This window comes from Triturus cristatus, chromosome 9, assembly GCF_964204655.1.
Source record: "Triturus cristatus chromosome 9, aTriCri1.1, whole genome shotgun sequence".
Classification (NCBI taxonomy): Eukaryota; Metazoa; Chordata; class Amphibia; order Caudata; family Salamandridae; genus Triturus; species Triturus cristatus.
The window spans coordinates 490,714,850-490,738,715 of NC_140592.1; the positions used below are offsets into that span (position 1 = coordinate 490,714,850).

Sequence of the window (23,866 nt, forward strand, 5' to 3'; positions counted from 1 at the left end):
AGGTAGCGGATCCCATGAGCTGTCCCTGACACAAAGCCTTCTTTTACAGGAATTACAACACTTGGTCAGGGATGAAGATATACTCCCAGTATACCAGTCAGGCTTCAGGGCTGGCGTGTCAACACAGGACAAAGGGACAGCCCGAGCTAAACGTGAAAGACAACACCCTCTTTTGCCTGCTTCATGGATTACACAGAGGCATTTGACTGTGTTAATGGAAACCTACTGTGTGCAAAGTTACAAAACTGGGGGATCCAGAGTATGTTGCTGAATGCCATCATTGCCCTTCACACAAAAACTTGGGTACGGGTTAAACTCACAACAAGCACCGCGACAAAAAAAGTGGTTACGGCTCAAGGGCTCAAGCAAGGCTGTGTGCTGTATACCGCGGATTTAGGCAATTTTTTAACAGCTGTCAAATTGTCTATTCCAAAAATCAGGCGGTCCTGACTGTTCTTAATGCAGTATGCTGACAACATGGTCCTCATGGACCATAAACGAATGGGAATGCAGAAAGCACTAAACGCGTAAGTAAGTACAACACTGTTAACAAATTAGTGGTTAACGCAACAAAACAAAGGTGGTGATTCTTGGAACCTTCTCTAATAAACTTAAGCAATATTGGAGGCTGGGCAACCTGAAAATAAGCACCGCATCCAAGTATAATTATCTGGATGTGCATTTCACGAACAATGGCAGGCCCAACCATCATACCGCTTTCATAGAAACAAAGGCCAAGGCGCTGACTTACGCCATGTGCAAACTAAACGCAAAAAATGTACAGCCCATCTACTGTGGCAATATGAAAACTGATAAAAGCCAAAGTACTCCCCTCTGTTTCATATGGACAACTGGCCTTTCCAGGGGTACTGGCAAATCCTTGGAAACTGCACTTTGTCAGGCTTTTAAAAGGATTTTTCAAACCCCCCACCACACCAGGAATACACTGATAAGACTTGAGTTTGGATTAAATAAACAAACATATGAAAACTGGGCCTCTTTTGTGCAGTACTACCGCAGTATCTGTGCAGCGCCCCAAATACTATGAAGGAAATACTGAAGGAAATCTTTATAGAAGAGAAAAAACCCTGGTCAGACTCCCTGCGGACTGCCTGTAGCAACTTACACCTAGTTATGACAAACTGGAGCACGTTTATCCATCAACCTGGGATCTTAAAAATAGTACTGAGGGACCAAGTGTGAGTTTTATCCAGGCAAGAAGACATGCGAGGCATTGACACCTCTGAAGGAAACATCTAGGTAATAGTCAACACATACAGGGACAAATTATGCTAGCCATACCTAAATAGTGCGCTGAACAAACCAATTTTAACAACAAATTTTAATAATTCAGCTCACGTCGCTTCCAATGGAAGATATAAACGTCCACTGGAAAGTCCTGGACACAGTTACAGCCTGCAGGCTGTGTAAATTATACGATGAATTCTTGGCCCACTTCCTCTGCATCTGTCCAAGCTTGATGAACGCACGCCGCACTTTATTAAAACCCTTGTTTTTAAAATATGGCACCACACCTGCACAGAAGCAATGGTACTTATTTTTAACTTAGAAACTCCAAAAGAATTGGCAAGGCTAGCCAAATTTGCACGTCAGCTTCAAAACTTAATAACGGGAAGCCACAAACATACAGGCAAACATTGAAGAAACTAAAAGTAGTTTCAAGTTGGAATATAAACCTTAGTTCTAGTGGTGGTCTTATGAACTCTTTTAGCCGCATTATGAAATGCACCAGTCAGTCAGTCAGTCAGTCAAAATTACTTTATTCGGTTCATAGCAAAAACCATAAAAGTACATTGAACATAAAACAGTACAGCCATTTAAAAAACATTTGACATAAAATTACAATAAATATTTACTCAGACAATTAAAAGATATGCACTATAACCAAGTGATCTTTTTCCTCAATCTCATTGAAATTACTAAAAAAGTGGCAATATTAAATATTTCCCAGGGAGAACCCAACATCTGAAGATGCATGAGAGCTGGTTTCGCCTGTCTGAAGCCTTTGTTTTTTAAAAGAGGAATGATGTATTTTTTACGGATTAAAGACAGGTGTTCACAGAAAAAGATAAAGTGCATAGTGTCTTTTATTGAGAATCTGTCACACGAACATATCCCCAAATCCTTCTCCTTAGTCCAACCAGGGGAGTCCGTCAATAAGAGATGGAATTTGTTCAATCTGAACTTAATTAATAAAAAACGATGGTCCATCTTATTGACAATACCCAGGTAAGGCTCTAAACTGTTAGATGTAGTGATCAGCTGATGTGCCTTTACAGTGGGTTTGAGTAATTCTCTTTCCTCCCTTGTTAACATAGCCCTCTGTTTATATGTGTCTTTAGCCCATTTTAGATCCCCCCGTACTATAGTGCTTGGATTCTCAAATAACTCAGGTCGGCCCAAATACTTTGCTAGAATTTTAATTTGGTTCAGCCACGGTATAGTTTTGCCATACTCTAAGGATAGGCAATCTTTTAAAATTGCATGGTTCAATTCTAGTTCAGGATTTAACCATATCGAGAGCCATTTCAAAAGTGGGGCGATGGCTATGCGATCAGTTAGGTAGTCAATCCCACACTCTTGATGCACTATATAGCTAGATGTAGAACATGGGAGGGATAATAAAGATTTTAGGAATCTATTTTCTACAACTTGTAGATCGGAAATATTTTTAAAACCCCACAGGTCTGCCCCGTATAATGCAATGGAGGTGCATTTTGCTACGTAGACCTTCAACATGGCTTGCATGGGCTTCACCCCCAATTTGCGTCCAAATTCTAGGACAGCAAGTGTGGCCCTAGCAAATGCATTGCGTTTGGCAGCCAATTGTGGGGCCCAAGTAGACTTGTCATCAAAAATGACACCTAAATAAGGGAATCTTGAGACCCGAGATAGAACATGACCTTCACAAGACATGGTTTTAACTCTCTTTGGGATAGAACCCACAAACATCACATGGGATTTGGAGAAGTTCACTCCAAGATCAAGTGCAATCATAAATTTAGCAAAAGAATCTAAAAGCTTTTGGAGCCCTACAGCCGTACGTGCTAAGAGAGCGGCATCATCAGCATACAATAATGCTGGAATGTCAAATTTGCCTGCCCTAGGAATGTCCTTGCATGACCTTGTTAATGTAGAGCCCAATTCGTTAATATATAAAGTAAAAAGCAGGGGGGCTAAAATGCATCCTTGCCTAACGCCGTTAGTGATTCCAATTTTCTCCGTGGAATTGCCCTGCCGGTCATATCTGACAGTGGCGGTGAGGTCTCTATGCAGATCTGCAAGAAAATGAACGATGTTGGCATCTATTCCACAGGTTAATAATAACCCCCACAATTTTGAGCGATTCACTCGGTCAAACGCCGAAGACAAGTCCATAAAGGCCAAATACAAGGCCCCTTTTTTAGCAATGGTATACTTGCCTATTAAAAGTTGGAGATTCAGGCTCTGGTCTATGGTCCCGCGGCCTTTTCGAAACCCATATTGTAGACACGAGAGAGTGGCTGTGTCTTCTAACCAATCAGTTAGTCTGCCCAGGACCACACGCCCCAGAACCTTCACAGCTGAATCAATAAGGGAGATAGGTCGGTAGCAACTGGGATCCCCCCTGTTTCCTTTTTTAAAAATAGGTATGATTACTGATTTGGACCAGGTGTCAGGAATCCCAGCAACACATACCCGGTTAAAAACATTGGTTAATGCTATGGACCATGTCTCAGGATCAGATTTAAAGAGGTCCGCTGGTACGCCATCAGGGCCAGGGGCCTTATTACTTGTCATCTTACTGATGGCCTCAACCACCTCTTGCTTAGAGACTAATAAAGTATAAGGGTTCGCAGTGGTGGGAGAAATACTCAGTTCACCACTAGATCCCATTTCATAGACTGTTTTAAAATGTGAGTGCCACGATAGTTTCCCGATGCCGCAGTCTAGTTGATCATTTCCTATATCGGAAAAGAAAGGTTTATTGACCACAGACCAAAACTTTGCACTGTTTCTTATTACGTCCACACTAGAAAGTTCTTCCCATGCTTCCTCCCTAATCACCTTTTTCCTGGCATCCAGAGTTTTCTTGTATTCTTTTCTCAACTCCGCAACCAAAATCTTATTCACTGGCTTAGATTTCAGGGCGGCCATTAGCTTTCTGTTGGCGGATGAACAGCTTTTGTCAAACCAACCTGGCTCTGCCTTATCTGTGTGTTTCCCAGGACGACTCAGGTCGGCAAGGATCTGACTACAGATGGCTGAGTAAGCCAGAAGGACCTCATTATCCCCTGCTTCGAGGTCCAGGCAGGTTTTTAACTCAGAGCCAACCTTGCTATTCAAGTTGTTATAAAAGTCGCCAGGGATTACTTTGCACCATCTGATTCTACGCGCCTGATCTAATAGGCAAATATCGGATTTATCCACTCTTATTGGGTGTTTAGCCGGTTTTTCGAAGATGTTACAGAGTATTAGGTTCACAGGGTTATGATCACTTAAATGGGACCAGGTCGTCTCATATTTTTTAATATTAGCCCCCAAAATAGAACTAACAAAGATGTAATCAATAACCGAGTCTTTCCCAGATCCTTTAAAAGTGGGAATAATTTCTCCCTCCATAGACGGGAGGAACAGACCATAGTCTGCCAAGATGGATTCGAGGAGAAGTCCCGCCGCCGAATGTTCAAAGTGTACAGCACTTGAATCAATCGGTCCCAGAGGATCCGAGGAGAGACAAAGATGTGGACAGCCATGGATGTTAAAATCACCCATCACTATAATGAGGCAATTTTTACTGTTGAGTTTATTGATCTCCATGCGGTCAGCTAAAAAACTATTTAATGCGGCCAGATGATCGGTCGTGGCAACTCTATCATAAGAGTTATAAAAATTCATAACCAAGAAATCAGGTCCCTCATTCATCAGGATAAAAATAGCCATAAAGTTTGGCGAGCCTGTTTCTATTTGAGAGGATGAGCCAGGTATAGATACTGATATTAACATTGCCAGCCCTCCCTTCGCCCTCCCTGAGCTAGATGGAGTGGCGGATACAAAAAAAACTCTCATACCCATCTATGTGCAGCGTGTCCTCAGTGTCCCATGTCTCTTGTAAACCAATAATGTAACCTGATCTAATTAGATATCTCCAGGTGGGATCATCTACTTTGCTTCTGAGACCAGCTACATTCCAAGAAATCAATTTGGAAGAAGAACCCAATGGCTCCTGATTTAAACCTAGTGAAATGGAACCGCAAATTGAGGGATTCACAATTTGAAAGACAGGGACTTGTATATCAGGGGCGGTGACTTGATCGCTGGTCTTTAGTCACTCAATGTCATCCAAATTGGAGAAGACCTCAAATCTGTTGGAGACAGGGACAGCAAAATTATTAGTGGAGCTAAATCTAGTACCGAGTCCAAGTGGTTGAGAGGAAAATGATGAGCCAGAGTGAGATGGAGGATAAAAGAAACCCAAGGGGAGAATATTCACATAATCTTTATGGATTCTCACAGACCCTGCCTGTCTTAAGATGTCATTTACTAGCCCTGGGGATCTAAAACTTATAACTATGCAGTCACCCTCTAGATGTTTAACAGTCTTACCTACCCATGGTACCCTTCTAATCATCATAAAGTGCTGGTTAAGGTGATGGCCCAGAACTGTTTTATTCGACAGATAATGAAGGGCCTTATTTTTCAAGGAAGACCAATGTTCCTTTTTATTTTGCTCTAGTTTAGGCACATTGGCTAGAATTATAGTGTAGGGGCATGCCTCAGCTGGTAAGTGTAAGGAAAAATCCCCTCCTTGCTGAGGAACTGGAAAATGTGAGCCCCCCTCCTTAGTTTGCGTTTGCCCTGCCGTTCCTAAGGTCTTGCCCATGTTATCTAAGGCTGGTTGCGACGTCGTAGATCCTGGGCAAATGGGCGCTACCGAGGGTGCTGGTTGTTGTGTGGAAGTGATCATGGAACTCAACAAGTTATCTACCGAAGCCGTGAGTGTACTTAATGTATCTCCTGCAACGTTTTTTAGACCTGTTTGGGGTTCTTTGCTTCTGAGGTGAGATTCCATGATACAAATACGGTCCTCTATTCTTTTTAAGGTAGCTATTATAGGCTGTATTAATGAGGTAAGATGTGCTTCCATAGTTGTAATGATACTAGACATAAGTGTCTCCCTATTCTGGTCCAGCTCTACATTTGAACTAGTTCGTCTAATTTCGCCAGAATCTGCCCTGACCAAGTGAAGAGAGCTAGGGTTCAGTTTCTCCTGCCTAGAAAGAGGAGTAGTAATCCTTGGTTGCTTAGCCTGCTTTCGATTCCCCGCAGGGTTGTTTATGGCTTTCCTTTTACCACTAACAGAGTTTCCCCCATTACACTTAGTGCCATTTTTCGACTTGGACTGTCTAGTATGGATAGCCACTGGTGAGGGGACACTGCTATCTGTACTTAAAGGAGTGATACTAGTGGAAATGGGAGTAGAGTCATCCGCCATCAACTCATTGGGGATAACACGGGGATACACAACTGCCGGTATGACATTCGAGGAGGGAATATCAGCTGTGGGTTGCGGGATACTTAGGTGGCCAATAGGCTCAAGAGAAAGTCGCCGTTCAACCAAAGCAATTTCATTGACTACGGCTGTTTCAGCCTGTTTTAGATAATTGTCCAAAGTCCCCATGCCTGCCACCCTCGTGCTTAGTTTTGCGTTCCCTCGTTGCATGGCTCACGCCGGTCGTAACAAAATACGTAACAACGGATTTGCGACTCACCACAGCAGAACAGCAGTCAATAAGGGATTATGGATCAGGCCAGATGTAAAGGGGATAGTCCCAACCCAACCTCTTTCGACCTCTGACGGCCTCAGACGGTCCGCCCTTTGTCCGGGCTTCGTCCGGCGCACGCCCGCGCGCGTCCCGCGTCGCAGGGGCTCTCGATCACTTTATGCGCTTCAGGCGCGCTTCCGCTGACGTTGGCGGGCTCGTCCCGCAGGGGCCGCCGGGAGCTGTAGTTCCCCTGCACACAGCGGCCGTTTAACTGGTGAATACGGCGGCGGCAGGGAACCCCAAGGTGTGTTGGTAGAGCGCGTCCCACTAGCGCTGGGTAGACACAGTGGCTCTTGAAACAAGGAGCAGAGAAATCGCCTCACTGACAGACACCCCCGCTCTGCCGAGGGCTCTCGATCACTTTATGCGCTTCAGGCGCGCTTCCGCTGACGTTGGCGGGCTCGTCCCGCAGGGGCCGCCGGGAGCTGTAGTTCCCCTGCACACAGCGGCCGTTTAACTGGTGAATACGGCGGCGGCAGGGAACCCCAAGGTGTGTTGGTAGAGCGCGTCCCACTAGCGCTGGGTAGACACAATGGCTCTTGAAACAAGGAGCAGAGAAACCGCCTCACTGACAGACACCCCCGCTCTGCCGAGGGCTCTCGATCACTTTATGCGCTTCAGGCGCGCTTCCGCTGACGTTGGCGGGCTCGTCCCGCAGGGGCCGCCGGGAGCTGTAGTTCCCCTGCACACAGCGGCCGTTTAACTGGTGAATACGGCGGCGGCAGGGAACCCCAAGGTGTGTTGGTAGAGCGCGTCCCACTAGCGCTGGGTAGACACAGTGGCTCTTGAAACAAGGAGCAGAGAAACCGCCTCACTGACAGACACCCCCGCTCTGCCGAGGGCTCTCGATCACTTTATGCGCTTCAGGCGCGCTTCCGCTGACGTTGGCGGGCTCGTCCCGCAGGGGCCGCCGGGAGCTGTAGTTCCCCTGCACACAGCGGCCGTTTAACTGGTGAATACGGCGGCGGCAGGGAACCCCAAGGTGTGTTGGTAGAGCGCGTCCCACTAGCGCTGGGTAGACACAATGGCTCTTGAAACAAGGAGCAGAGAAACCGCCTCACTGACAGACACCCCCGCTCTGCCGAGGGCTCTCGATCACTTTATGCGCTTCAGGCGCGCTTCCGCTGACGTTGGCGGGCTCGTCCCGCAGGGGCCGCCGGGAGCTGTAGTTCCCCTGCACACAGCGGCCGTTTAACTGGTGAATACGGCGGCGGCAGGGAACCCCAAGGTGTGTTGGTAGAGCGCGTCCCACTAGCGCTGGGTAGACACAGTGGCTCTTGAAACAAGGAGCAGAGAAACCGCCTCACTGACAGACACCCGCACTTTATTAAAACCCTTGTTTTTAAAATATGGCACCACACCTGCACAGAAGCAATGGTACTTATTTTTAACTTAGAAACTCCAAAAGAATTGGCAAGGCTAGCCAAATTTGCACGTCAGCTTCAAAACTTAATAACGGGAAGCCACAAACATACAGGCAAACATTGAAGAAACTTAAAGTAGTTTCAAGTTGGAATATAAACCTTAGTTCTAGTGGTGGTCTTATGAACTCTTTTAGCCGCATTATGAAATGCACCAATTGAAATGAAATATGGTAATTAATCATTAGATAATTTTAGCACTATCACGCAATGGCTTTGCAACAATTTTTATTAATTGAAACAAATAAATGTATTCATTCATTCATTTATATGAAAAAACACATACACCTTTGCATCTTTGGGTGTGGATTGTGTGTAAATATCTCTATTGTTGTCTGTCCTTTCCTAACATTTTCAAACTACGCAAATAACAAGTAAACGTTAAGAAAAAGGTTCTAGGAACTTGTGTTCAGGTTCTCAAGTGCAATCAAGTGGCAACAAACTCAAGCACCTGCACAAACAAAAACACCCCCGCCCCATGGTTTTGATAACTTCTACAGTAGGAGGCCTTTCTTGTTATGTTAATGGGATTTGTAAAGCGCACTGTTACCGTTAGGTGTCTTGTTTAGAGATACAACTTGTGTCACCCCTGGCTCTGCCTTCTGGGTAAAGGGGTAACAGCCTACCTAGTATGTGGCATTTCCAATCAGGAAAGCCAGGCGCCAACAAAAGCTGTGTTTATGTGGGACAAGGGGCTGTGAACTGATTCAGAAGAAACACTGCATAAAAATAAATGCAATGAATGAATAAGAGTTAAGGTCTCAGATAGAACAAATACAGAGAACACAAAAAACAGGAACGCAGATGGCTGACTTTTAACTTGTTTCTCACTGTTTGCTTACCCCTTACCTGCAAGTGAGGCCAGGAGGGTTCAAGGTTAGGCTCGTCTTCTTCCGGGTCAAACTCCGGGTTCTCGCTAGGAGGCAGTGTTCGGAAAATATTAACAGAGATCTGAAAATAAAAATAAGTGGACAATCATGAATCAGAGACTAGTATGGAGGGCAGCAGGGACATATGTTTAAATGGAAAGGGTGGCAGCTACGGCAAATAGCTGTAGCAGCGTAGACCAAATAACTCAACAAACTAAGCATGGTTGCCACCTCGCGAAACAAAATTTTTTGAAAGTTATTCTTATCAAAACACGAATAAATAAGATATGAATTCCTCCGTGTTGCAAATTTATTCGGAAGGTAATCAGTGCCAGTTTGCAATTGTTTGCCATCTCCCGACTATGTCCCGGGCAAAACAGCTACAATAACTTCTGTAGGGAGCATAAGGTACTGCCAATGTGATACTGGGGTTTTAATCATGGCTTTCTGAGTTGCTTAAATTGTGTGATTCTGGGCCACTCTCTTTATCGTGTTGTGCCTTTGTTTTTGTTCGTGAAAAAAAGGTGACTGCTTTTCAACATGTTAAATCTCATTATTTAGATTTATTTAAATACTGGACGATTTTACTTGAAAATTCAAACACCTCCCAAGCGGCGAGTCACCTCCCCCACCCTTCAATCTTTCCAACTGCGTCCCTCTTAACTTCTGACATACACCAGTGACCACGTGCTTGATGCCTCAAAAGGTCGCAGTTTATTATAACATAACATTTATACATATTGTCAATTTCATGCTCATGCATAACTTTTTGTTGACACATATATTGTCTTTGCAATTATAGTCCTTTTAGTCCATTCCTGTTCATGGTCTGACTTCAGGCAGGCCAATCTCTGGGGAGGGGCCCAACCACCTGGGCCATTGTTTCTGGGGTGTTAGGCTTCAACTTGCTACCGACTTGGTGGGTGCCCCTCAGGACCAGCCCGGGATGCAAGGGCCATCCTACTTGCCTTCGACCCCCTTCTTGGTCCCTCCCTGCTCTTCTGGGTCCCTTACGTGTGTGGCATCCCAAGGACCCTGTGTGAGCACTTCATCTATTCAGTCTGGTGCCGAGTTCTGACATCTCGCGCCTTCTCTTACCCCTGCCGGGAGGCATCCCAAGGGCCCAGCGGGAGCATCACATCTACTCTGTCTCTGGCTGATTGCCACCACTGGCTCCCTCAGTGCCCCTGCAGTGAGGCATCCCAAGAACACTGTGTGAGCCTTCTATCTACCTCTAGCAATTTATCTCCTTTTTCTATCATTCTAGGGTTTTCTCCACCACGCTACCTACGGTTTTCCAATCGGAGGGAGCTCCCCCTCCGCCTACCCCTTCCTGCCTTTCACATGAAACCCATCTGCTCTTGTACTCCTACGATGTTAATGAGGAACATATCCATCCATATACCCCCGTTAGGTGTACCCCGTCCTCCATGTGATAGCCTGGCAAATTGCAGGTTTATGAACCAATGTCTCACAAAACCCAAGCAGTTTGACTTACATAGCTTTGTCATTGTGATATTCAGTTTGCGTCTTAAATTCTCTACCGCGCCTATGTCTATGGCCCCCCTCCATGCTCTTCGCACTAATATTTCTGAGAAAATTATGTCGGCAGGGCGCACTAGTCTTGCCAAGGCTGAGAGGCCCTCCTGCATCTTTACCAGCAGGCCCCTCCTCCCCAGCGCTGCTAGGTCGTTGCCTTCCAGGTGGACTACAACCGTATCCGGTCTGCCACCGTGCCCCATTGCTTGCCGCACAGCAGGAAGTAGCTGGTCCCATTTAATGCCCGATCATCCCAGCCAGCTTATGTCGGTGTCCCGCAGCCAGATTACGCCGAATTTGCATCAGGCCGCTTCCCATTGTTGTGCTCTAGTTATGTAGGAGAGCCCCACAATCCATACTTTCATGCGCCGCTCGGTCGGACCAATCGCCTCCAATGCCTTTCTCATCACCGCTATGAACTGGAATCGGCTCAGAAATGACCCGTCCCTGTGTCTGAAAAACGGCCCGGGTTGGAGTACCTTGGTTGCCAGGTACCTCTGCACTAGGCACACTGGGCAGCAGGATTCATCCTTGATGCAATTTTTTTTGGTCCACTTCCCCTCCTTGCCTGGTCTGTTTTTGACATCCTCAGTAGGACATACATGTGCCCTTCCTTGAGCTCCACATCGGTCGCATGAATGCATGCTGTCCCCGGGTCACCCACCACTGGGGCCACCAATTCCCTGACTCTGTAACCCCCAAAATATGCCAGCGCGAAAGCTGCCCGGAAGAGTATGGCTTCCCTCTCTGAGGTGCATATTCTCCCAAGTGCCCCTATCATATGCCGTAGAACGTCGAAATAGCTTTCTCGTGTCCTTTCTTGTACGTGAATCCTCCCCCAACCCTTCATTGCCATTCTACATTGGAACCCCTTAGTCGGGTCCTCACCTGTTGCCATCTTCGTGTAGTATGCCGCGGCACTCAGGTGAGCCTGGGCCTAGGATTTTGTCTTCCCTGATCGGAAGGCCCATTCTATGAAGTCCAGGACCTTCCTTTGCCCGGCTGGCTGCCCCTGCGCTGGCCCTGTTGAGTCAGTAAATGTTGCCCAGCACATACAGTAACGGTTCTTTTTATCTTTGGGGCCAATGCGTTGTCCAGAAACTCCTCTAACCAAGGCCCATCCATGTCCATGCCTCGTCCAGCACTGGACTCATCACTTGGTCCGCGTCCGGGGCGAGTTTTCAAAATCTTGCCCACTGAAAACGAGAAATAGCGTCCGCAATTGTGTTGTCTACCCCTGGGATGTGCCGTGCCCTAAGCGCGATGTTGGCTTTTAGCTGGCAGTCAACTAGTCTGCGTAGCAAGCTGTCCACTGCCGCACATCTTGTTGTTCTCGTATTGATTGCCTGTACCACTGCGTGGTTGTCGGACCATAGTGTTATTTGTCTGTTCGCCAGACGTTCCACCCAGATATGAAATGCCACTACAATAGGGAACAGTTCAAGCAAAGAGATGTTTGCGGTTGCCGCTGTTTCTCTCCAAGTCACAAGCCATGGCCCCGCTGTCCACGCCATCCTGAGGATGGCCCCGAAGCCAAAGCTCCCGGCTGAGTCTGTGTAGAGCTCGTGCTGGTTTGCCGGCACCCAGGATTTGCGCCACATGAGGGTGACATTTAATTTGGCCAGGAAGGTTTCCTACTGCCCCAGGTCCTCTTTTACCCCTTGCGTCAGGCAGACCCTGTGGTGCCTCTGTGTCATCCCCCTAGCGAGCCATGCTAGTCTTCTCTCAAAGGCACGCCCTGTGAGGGACCACCCGCATGGCGAAATTTTCCCAGCAGTTGCTGTATCTCACCTAGCGTGGCCTTTTTCTGCTGCTTCAGCCTGCTAATGATGTCTCTTAACTCCCCTACCTTCTCGGGTGCCAATTTGCATGTCTCTACCACCGAGTCCAGCTCTATCCCGAGGAAGGATAGTTTTGTGGGGGATTCCCTTTTCCAGGGCCAGGTCTACGAAGGTCTGCAGGAGGTTGGCGCATTCACCTGTGCCTCCCCTGCCAATAAATAGGAAGTCGTCTAAGTAGTGAACCCGACCCCCCCATCGGGGCGCGTGTATCCAGCTCCCATTCCAGGAAACTGCTAAAAGCCTCAAAGTATGCACAGGATATTGAGCAACCCATTGGTAGGCATCTGTCATAATAGTATTGCCCGTCGAGCTGGAAACCTAGCAAGTGGTAGATGTCTGGGTGCACTGGCAGGAGGCAGAACCCTGACTCTATGTCTGTCTTAGCCAGCAGGGCCCCCACCCCTGCTTGTCTTATCAGGTCCACCGCATTGTCTACTGATGCATAGGCAACCGAGCTACTCTCCTGTTCAAGCCAGTCAGTCACGGTCTCACCGTGGGGATAGGGCAGGTGGAGTATTAACCAGAATTTTCCTGCCTCCTTCTTGGGTACCACTCCCAAAGGGGATATCATCAGGTCCTACAGAGAGCGAAAGGGCCGGCCCCCCGGCCCAGCTGGACTTCCTTTTCTACCTTCTGTCGTGCCACCCCAGGGTTGTCCCTTACGTATTTCAAGTTCTGGCTTTCCCACGCGCCCTTTGGACCTTTGTAGGGATTGGAAAACCTTGAGTGAACCCGTCTGCTAACTTTTGTTTGTCTGTTGCTTTGGGATAATGACCTAATAGGTGTAATAGCCTGCCTGCACGTATGGGGGTTGGTAGCGGCTGTCCCCTGCCCGTCTCCCGTTTGCCCCCACCGGGGGGGGTGGGCTGCTCCTTATTTCTTAATGGCTGCTTTGTCTTTGCCAGTTCCATTTCCCTGGGCCTGCCTGCAGCGTATTGTGGGATTCCCCCCGCATGATCCACATGCGTGTTTAAACCTGCATGCTGCGCCCCATTTACACTCATCCTTGCCGAACTTCCAGCACAGTTTCCCTGTCTTGTCATTCCCCTGAAACCCTGTCCTTGCCCTTCATATTTGCCTTAACTCCCGAAGGGAGGAAAATAGTGATCTTTATTACGGACTCCCTCTCTTGCAGCTACCATATGAGTCGAGAAACCCTCCATGTCTTGGCAGTCCCACTCCATCACTGGCCATGTCTGCATCTTCTCTCTGAAGCACTCGTCGTACCTCAACCATGCGTCTCCCTGATACTGCTGTTGTGCGTCATGCACCTTTTGTTCATATAAAATAAGTGCTGCAGCACTTTGGGGGAACCTTTCAATTAAAACGCAGGCCAGGGTCCTGAAAGCTCTCAGCTAGTTCTCAAGCGATCGCTCCACCCTGGGTTTACGCCTTGCCCTCTCATCATCATCCATTTTGTCATGTGTCGTCAGGTCCATGCCTGCTTTGTGCACTTCCAGCCGGGAAGGAAATTCTATAAATTCTTTCCTCCATATTCTCTCCTTCACTGCTAATGGGATGAGATTACCCAGCCCTAGGAGTTTCGTTGTGGTGGGAGGGTCTCCTGGGGATGGGCGCAGGTATTCGCTGGCTGGCTTCCCTTTCGGGTCTGGACCCTCATCTGCCCTGCTTTTTCCTGCATTAGTGCCCTTCGGGTGGATGCCCTTCCTTGCCCAGTCCCCTCCTGTACTGTTTTTTTTAATCTGTTGTGCCTGCTGTGGGTTGTCTTTCCCATTGCCTGTCGTCCTTTTTGGTTCCCCACCACTATTCTGCATTTGTTCCGGTACCTGGCAAGCCCTATTCCTCTCTGTGAGCCATGGGGTGCCTCCTCCTAATGGGAAACCTTCCCCTGGCCATTGTCACCTAGGCATCCATGCCGCCGGGTGCGCCGGACCCTGTCCCCATGCTTCGCCCTGGAAAACCTGCTGGTCTCTCCCAATTACAGACTGCCATGGAGGGTACATGGGCCAAGGCACCTGCATTGCTAAATTACTTATGCCATGCTGTGTGCCCAAGTTCACAATTTGCCATAGCCCTCCATCTGCTGGGCCCACATACTGCCCCTTATTGCTCCCTCTCCTGTCGCCTTGCGTGAATCGCTTACCGTCCTCGTTGCTGCCCACGTTGTCCTGCACTCTGCAAGGCTCCAGAGGGGCCGGCGTGTTGGCTACAGACCCCTCATCGTCACTACTCTCTGCTGTGTCCGAGGCAGACGCCATCTCCGGGGTTGCGTCCCTCCTGCACTTTGTCTGCATGCCTGTGACCCTGCAGCACTCAGGCCTCCTGGCCTTGGGAGTCTTTGCCTTTGCCTTGTGGTTCCTTGTGGTGGTTGCCGTTCTGGCTACAGGTTCCTCGTCTCCCGGTTTCCAGTGATGTGGTGCTGGAAGGGGTGCCTTCCGCTGCTTCTTCTTTTTGCCGTGGGCACCCTCGCTGATCGGCTGATCCATCCACGTTTTGCCTTTTAGGGCTAACAAAGCCTTATCCAGCATTGCCTGCAAGTCGCCATCCAGAGCAAGCCCTGTGTCCCCTCAGGGCCTCTTTTGCCCCTTCTGGGGGGCCTCTGGGCGCTCCTGTGCTTCTCTAAACCTTGCTGGGGGGCGTGTTTCCCTTTCAGCCATCCCACGCCTGTTGGCCATCTTGTGGGGCCTTGTGTGTCCTTCTTGTTTCCTCTGATCGATAGTAGGTGCAGCTACTGTGAGGCCCCACCGTCCTGTCGTCCTCCCAATGGACCGCCGGGCCCCAGAAAAAAAGTCACTGTCCCATTGGCTTCAAATGCTCACTGTAGCAGGCACAATGCGCTGGTGCTCCATAGCGCATATTCCTCCTTCCCAGGAAAACAAACTCCCTTATTTCCCTCACTCCAGCCCGTTCATTGCTGTTGAAGTGTGGGGCCACTGAGGGTTGAATGATGGCGAGGGTTACTGCTCCTTTAAGTGAGGAGCCTCTCCCTCGGCCCCACCCAGCTCACCGTCGTGCCCCGTCTCAGTTGATCGGCCTTCCTGCAGTTTGCGGCCGGTTCTTCAGCTCCCTCCTCGATGCCTTGCCCAAAGCCGATTTTGTCGCTTCCTGGGCGACGCCTCACCGCCCGGGGTCCAGGTGACAAGAATAGGGGGTTTTAGGCCCAAAGCCGGATCTTCGGTTTGAAAGTACGTCCGGAGACGTAGTCCTTTGCTGCCGCTGCGACACCGCCCGATCCTGCAGCTCCGGTGCCTGCTCACGTCAATCCTGCGATTCAAGTTCCTTTTCTTCAGCAAGGGGGAGTATGTGCTTAGGGTGGCCTTTCGCCCCCTTCTTAAACCCCCTTGTGGCTTACTATCGTGCCCCCTGATTGGGGGGCCCTCTACTGTCCAGGGGCGACCAATCCTGGTCGCCCCATTTTCGTGGGCTCGCACCCTGAGGGGCGGGGGGGCTTCCCACCTCCGGGCAGAGTTTGTTCCGGGACCCCATTGGGTCCGGCTTCGCCTTCCCTGGCCCTTCATTGTGATGTTTTTCAAAACATAGGTGTGACTGAACATCCAAATCACAGCTTCGACTAAGGTTTGAATGTCCAATGAGATGTTGTGCCCAGCGCATTTCTAGGAGTCAGGAAGGACAAAGCTGACTTCCATGCGAGCAGCCCTGGAGTCTGAGAGTTTTCATTAAAGGAAGCCACTAATTATCTTCTCTAAAATGCATGCTACCTTTCTTTGATGTATTATGCCAAATAAGACCGGAGCTGTAACGTTACCAGGTCGGATTGGTTTGCATTATACATATCCTTCTTGAGACCAACTTGCAGCAAGGTTCTAGCTGTCTCGCCACTGTCATATCTTGTGGGGTTTTTTAAGATCCTGGATCTAAAATGTAAGGTTCAACTGCCAGATCCATACAGCTTCAATTTTCCTTACTGTTTGCCCCAAACAACCTAACCAGTTACTGTTTAATAATGTTTATACCTCAAAAGTGACGATACGCACCACAGAAGAACTCCAGAAAAAGCAACTGAGGAGCAGTGACCGTACGTCGTTGATTTTTGCAACGCAAGGAGTCCCGCTGTCGCCTAGAACAAACATGAAGACACTTGAACATGCCAACTTTTGTCATTGTCAGTCTCCAGATACCACTATGTGGTGGCTTACAGTGACCCGATAAACAGTAAAAAAAATAATAATCCGGGATAATTCCTCATTAATCGCTTCCTGCTGGAATCTGCACGTTGGAGAAATTATTATTTATATATATATTTTAATTAAATATCCTTGTTACACTGTTAAATGGCATCTGTCATTTACGCTATAGGTCTTTTGATGCCTCTGCCTGGGCTCTTAGGACCCAGCCTGGCCACCATCTGAGGCCTGGGTAGGACCTTTGGAATTTGGAAGCTTGCATACCTCTAGCAGTACCAGACAGAGTGGCTTCTCCACATAAGCAGAATCCTAACATAACCTCCCATCGCAGGGCTGAAGGGGTGCTGCTGCAAAAACACACTTCAAACACCTGCACATCTGCCAGACCCTCTCGCATTTCAGCTGCTGTATAAGAAACCCTCAGGAAGAGCAGAAGAACATCTGTGTGTGCTGCTGATGAGCAACAAGAATTGGCAAATAGTTGCTGAGAAGACGCTAACCTAACAGTATCATCCATCCTACTGCCCTCTCACTTTATTGCCACTGCAGTGATTGAAATACTACAACAAATACACTGTGTCACTGCAAAATCCAGACCAATTACCTCAATCCCCAATATTAACATTATTATCCTTGCTTTCTTCACATTAACTAGAGAGGAGAAAAAAAAAATATTTTTTATGTTTGAATAGAATGAGATATATATTTTAAGGTGTTTTAGGGCCTCATTAAGAAGCCCTTTATAATTCTGGTTGGGTTGGAACAGCAGCTTTTTGTAGGTGAAATACCAGTGAAAAATGGGGAATTACCAGAAAAATCAGATTCAATATTCCTTTGATAATTTGTCTTTGCTCTGGGGATTTTAAGGGTTCAATGCAGAAACCCTATTACTTCCTGCCCCCTCGGGACACATGGTATAATTAAGCTAGGAAATACTGGATCCTTATTCCACAGACCATTTCCAAAATTCACTGGTTCATGGTTTTTCACTTTTTAGGGATTTTCAGATCAGAGTACTCTGTAGCACATAGAATTGTGGGAGCCGAAAAAAAGTGCCAATATTGAAGTTTGAGGAGAATAAATAAATGAAAACTCGTCAAAGCAACATTGTTAGAAACATGGTGGTCACATCAGCTTTCCCTGAGTTTGAGAATTACAGAGTGTTATGGTAGGGGACCATCGTAAGAGCCAAAGATACAAATTAACTCGAAAACACCGTTTGGTGGATCCATTAATAAAGCAATCAGAAAATGGCCACAATCCAAGCAACAATATTTAATGACTCCAGAGTATATTGAAACATTATTGATAAAAAGATGTGTTAATAGATAATAAATATGAAACATTTCATAAAAACCGCTCAAGGTTTAAAAAAAGACTGATGGGAATATTGGTAGTGAGATCCATCCATATTTCTAGGTTTTCTAGGCGATGCTCAAGGCTTGCTGTATTATAATCACACTCTGCCCTCTTTCCCTAGACCACGGGTTCCAACAAGTGAATCTCCTGAAATGTACCCCAGGGCTGCCGAAGGGACAAAATGAGCTATGTATGTCTCTCTCAAACATTTTTGTTAGATCCTTCCTGCATTTTCTGCTCTTGCTGAACTGCAATTGGAACACAGAATTTGGGTGGAGAATCATCATAACCACTGCTGAGTGTTGTAATATATGGGTTAGAATGGTAGCGTGTTGGTGGACAGCGAGAAGTGATATAAAGATGATGGGCTGTTGCGCTGGTATTTAACACTGTTATTACTGGTTGAATTATGAGCGACTTCGAGAAAGGAAATGAGTATACTGGTTACCTTGTCTTCTCTATTTTTGTTCTACTTTGCACACCAACCTGCTGACGGTCAAGTACACTGAAATTTCCTGTGTTGTGTATAATGAGGCTGATGCACATGAAAAAACTTGAAGAGAACAGTTTTTAGAATATATTTCATTGAGTCCTGTCCCGTTCCACAAAATATTCAAGAGTTGATGTCTAAATAACACAATGGCGGTCACGGCACAATATCTAGGAAGGCTTGTTATTCATAGTTAATTGTTCAATGTTTACTTCCCTCCTTACAGCGAGAATCTTCAAAGATGCACAAATTCAGCTACTTGGCCTCAATCCCCCGTTTTAGCCTGTTATCCAGGCTGCTGACATTCCAGGAAAGTATTTTAAGTGTGAGCCCCCCTGTATCGTTGTGTCACGGTACCTGACATTTGTATCTTGGGTATGTTTTCCTATAAAACTTTCGGAACAAAGGTGGTTTTGAACACCTCGAACCACAACCCTCAAATTCCCCAACTCCTCTCTTCCTACATCCTCACACTGCAGGCATAGAACTACCCACTTCCCCATAGTCCGAGGTGTCTGGTGCCCCATCACATCAAACAATGGGTATGTGAATAGAAACAAAACTCAGGAGGGATCATTGGGGGCGTGGCCAATAGAGAAATATAAAGTAATCTGCATATCGCACAACATAGGTACCCAGGTATCCAAGCAGTCCAGTTCAGAAATATACAATAATCCTGTGTTTGTATCAGACAATTGATGGTGACATTTCCTTTCTGCTTCCCTCCTGAACCACTAACCCCTCCTTCGGACCCTTTTGTCTCCTCTTCCAGGAGCGCTTTCCTGTTGCTGTTGACTAAGGTCTGTCTGTTTTGTATATCGGCAATGACTCTCCCCCTCTTGGATAATGCCTGGACTTTCGCGGGGGCTGTGCTCGGGCTCCGGCACACACAGTGGTGTGGTCTAGGTTTCTGCCATCCCAGGGACCGAGTTTCCTGTCACACTTCCGGCAGTAGGTGACTGCCGACTTCCAGCCATTCCAACACCTCATCCACTGACATGAAAAAGTGTGACACTCCGTGGTCAACTAGTGCACCTCTTAAGTTTAGTTGTTGCAGGTGCTGTTTGACCACGAGGAACGTTTCCCACTGCTGCTGCATTGCTGAGATATATACAGAATAAATATTTACACTCCCCTCCTCTATTTGCCAAGGTCCATGCACCAGTTCCATCTGTAGGATATTGTCCAAGTCATTAAAGTTGAGCAATCTGGTCACTATGGCCAACGGCTGCACCACAGGTGCTAGCAATTGTCCAAGGATCCTATGGACACCTTCCACCATGACCCAATTGGAGGCTTTGCCCTCAAGCATCACTGAAGACAACCATTCCTCAAGGAACAGTTTAATGCTTGGGACTTTTGCTTTCTCCAGTAGTCCTACCAGAAGGACACTGTTATGGTGGGAGTGGCCCTTGGCCTCATCTAACTTTCCAGCTGGGTGGGCACTTTTTTTTCGAGCGCTCGCAGGCATGCATTACTCTTCATTGGAGTGGGTTGAACCTAAGCCATGGTAGATTTCATCTCAGCCACTCTGTCTACCAATTTCCTATGGTCGGCTCTCAAGAGTCCCAAACCTTGGGTCATGGTGTCTATCTAATGCTTCATTGCTGTGTTAGTGTTTTGCATGGCTGCCAGTATTGTGGCCGTATGGGTCACCAGGCTTCGGTCAACCATTTCCTTTATTGGGCCTCTTTCGTCTATCTTCCTCTGGAATGAGTCCATAGGCAGAAGCTGCTTGGAACTTTGGGCTTCACCATCGCAGACCCTCGATCTTCCTGGGTTAATTGTTGACTCCAATCCCTCGGAGGTCCTTATAGAGAAAGTGTGCTGACCCACGGGCCACTCTGCCTTTGAGTCTGTTCTCGCAGTCTATGGCTTGTCCGGGCCACCACCGGTAAATGTCACCATGCCCCACCCATCTTACTTGGGGCTAGTTTGCTCTGAGTCGCATCCGTTACCAGACGTATCTGGTGCCGGAGATGTCTCTAGACTCGTGGTCACTCATTGGGGGTGTGTTCAGGTGCCCTGGGTCTCTGTTGTTTATGCTGCCGAGCTCGAGCCCCAGGGATTAAGGATAAATGCCTCCCTGTGCCAAAACGCACTAGCTCTCTGCTCCTAAACGTCCGTCTCCATGTGTACCAAGCCACGCCCCCGAACAATAGAGTATTGATGAACACACCTAACATGGAATAAAGAACAATGAGTATAAATACAAAACAACAACAATTGGATACATTAGTTTGACTCCAATAAGAAAATTAAATTAATGAGTTTCTTTAAAATAATATAAAAGGTAACGGTTTTTGTCAGTGTAATTAGGTGCCATCGGAGCTTATGGTGGGAATGTTGAAGAAAAGTGGTAGGTAACCACTGAAATGACTGAAGTAGAACTCAGAGGAAATGTTCCAATAAGTTGGTAAATAATAAATGAAATTTACCTATACAGATTTAGTGAAGTAAAGCGGAATAATAGTAAGATAAGGTTGAGTTCATCACGCATGGGACATTAACAATGGATACAGTAAATAACGCAAGAATGGTGTAAATGAATTTATAAACCAACGATGATGTGATCATGATATGAAATGGTACTCAATAAATGGGAAAAGTGCCTCAGGCCCAAGAAGCCAATACACGAAATGAACAACTTCAAACATTATATAGAGTAAGTATGTTGTTACTAAATGGCAGGGAAGTCACGGGATACTTCAGATTCACGGTTTGTAGACGGAGCAGATTGTGCCAAGTGGCACAGATCGTCTTTTCCAATAAATAACTTTCAACTATTTCTGATAAAAGAAGGAACATTTAAGAACACAGCACTCAATCGAAAGTTACTCGTATATGTGAACATCGGAAGTATTCAGGAGCCAAGTCCAATTGGGTCTTTCTGGAGAGAACAGGGCCTGGACTACCGATACATTCATGGAAATGTTTGGGCTGATTATAAAGATTCAAATTATAAAAGGTGATCCCAACCTTAACATTCCCAGGAAATGTGCAAATATGGAGGGAATGGTGCCCAGGGAATCAATATTACACCTAATAATGACTATATGAATCGTTGGGAAAGTAAGAGACTGCCACTATATCTTTAAAAAAATAGAACTTTTTTTAGCATATAAAACTCAAAGAGCTGTAGGCGTGTTTTACTTTGGAAGAAAATAAGGATTACTTTTGGCATGCTTCAGTTAGAATAACTAGGCTGCACCAGGATGCATTTCACAATCATTCATAAAATGCTGCAAAAAAATGCATGTTTAATTTTAGGTGTATAAGCTTTCCATATGCATGTCTTTCTCTCTTACAGAAAAAATTGGAAACACAGTTTCTGCACAGTCTCTGTCGTAAATGTATAATAATTTGCTCAGTTCTCTGGAGGGAAGGACATGTTTCTGTTTCAAGTTCAAGGTCACTTAGCCAGCTCTGCTGGTAGATTAATAAGCGTGCTGCACTTCTGTGTTTCATATGGTATGATTTCATCTCCTTAATTAAATATGTACGTCTTTAACCAATAAGACGCTTTATAAAATAGGAGTTTCCAGGGGCGTTGTGCCAACTAATAGATGTGGTTGTCATGAATGACACATTTTTAATCCAAACATTCTAGTCATGTCGTGCTATGAATGGCTGTTCCTGAAACATTATAAAAGACGTTTTTTTGTACCAGCCAACTTTGTGTTTATTTTACTTTTAGCTACAGAACAGTGAGCAGTGATCTTTTGAGCTTTTATTTCGAGACAGGCTTGATGTCATTCTGCTTGCTAATTCACTTGATTTATTAACTAACAAATTTTGCTTTATATAATGATACATTTTTTTGTACAAAAACCATGAGATTTTTAAGCTAGTCATGTCCAGGTTTTAATGATAAATGAAAAAACACCAAGTTACCGGAGATGTGGGGGAAGGTTGACAGGGAATGCGTCATTATTTAAATTACCGCACATGGGGCCATATGTAGAAAGCAAAATTGCGATCGCAAACGCCGAAATTCGCCGAATTTCGGCGTTTGCGATCGCAATTTTGCTAAGTGGGATGTAGGAAGGAAAATCTGCATGCAAAATAAGGAATCGCAAAATTTGCGATTCCTTATTTTGCAAATGCATTTAGGGAATCCCAAATAGCGATTCCTTAAATGCAATGTAGAAAGCACCCAAGTTGTGCTATTTTGGCTTAAGGAATCGCAAATTACCACCAACTTCAGGTTGATGGTAATTTGCGATTTCTTTCAATAATGCAGTTTTTTGCATTATTCAAAGTGCCATGTGGCACACATACATGCCCTTAGGGCATGTATGTGCACCACATGTGCACCCATGCTCATTACAGGGGTGCAAAAGGGTGTCATGTTGACACCCTTGCACCCTTGAAATTGCATTCTCAATTTGCGATTCTCTAATTGAGAATCGCAAATTGAGAATGTCTTCCTATTCATTCCTATGGGCCTTTTAGCCCATAGGAATGAATGGCAAGGTATTCCTTAATTGCGATTCTCAATTAGAGAATCGCAAATAAGGAATAGGTGGGATTCGCAAACAAAATTGCTAATCCTACCTACATAGCGTTTTGCTATTCTCTAATTGTGATTCCCTAAAAATTGCAATTAGAGAATCGCAAAACACAGCCTACCTACATATGGCCCAAAATGATGTAAATATTGGGAGGAACTCATCCCTGTTAAAAAAGCGAGGGAGACAACAGCTGGCCATATCTGGCCACTCGTCAGAATAGCATCTATTGGGGTAAGGATGCATAGGCATGCTTGATGTTTATATGTGAGAGATTGTGTTGATGCACATAATAGTGTGTGTGTTCCTTTTTATCTTTCTGCTTTGCAGTTCTTCATGCACTTGTGTTTTTTTCCTCCAATGTTTCCCATATCATGAGTGCTGCATGGAATTGCTGTGCTATGCCACTTCCTCCATTCTGTCACAATGTTATCCTTATGCCAGCCAACTGACGCAGTACTCCAGTAACCATGACAGATATTTGGCAGTTGTCTTTGTGTCTCTGTGCCTTATGTATGCCTTATTTTTTGTTTCTTTTAGGTACTACACCTTAGACAAAAGTGAGGCATCCACAGGGAGTACCATGTTTTTGAAAATATAATTTGTTTTCAATTGATTCAAATGTTTGATTTTTCATGATTGTGGATGGGAGTTGCACATACTGAGAGATTTCAGTCCTGAGGGGTACCATAGATTCGGCCGAAACATGCCAACTTAAGGGACTAGGCAGCTGTTATAACATGTACAGTCCCATATATTGAGTTTTTAATATTTCGCAGTAGAATATCCCAGAATGAATGGTAGATGATGGGTTTTACTGAAGTGTTTTTTAGTCTTACACACCGACTCTAACCTCATCAGGAGGTGAGCTCTTCACTACCACCGAAGTGCTCTTGAAGACAT

General features: G+C 46.2%; 1 protein-coding gene across 1 annotated transcript in view; it reads right to left on the reverse strand.

Annotated features, from left to right (window-relative positions):
- PPP2R5B (protein phosphatase 2 regulatory subunit B'beta) overlaps positions 1-23,866 on the reverse strand; it is a 450,317-nt gene that overhangs the window by 133,463 nt on the left and 292,988 nt on the right. Inside the window, exon 3 of the mRNA XM_085625465.1 lies at positions 9,098-9,199. Coding sequence (XP_085481591.1) covers positions 9,098-9,199 — 102 coding nt within the window. The remainder of the gene's footprint in view (positions 1-9,097; positions 9,200-23,866) is intronic.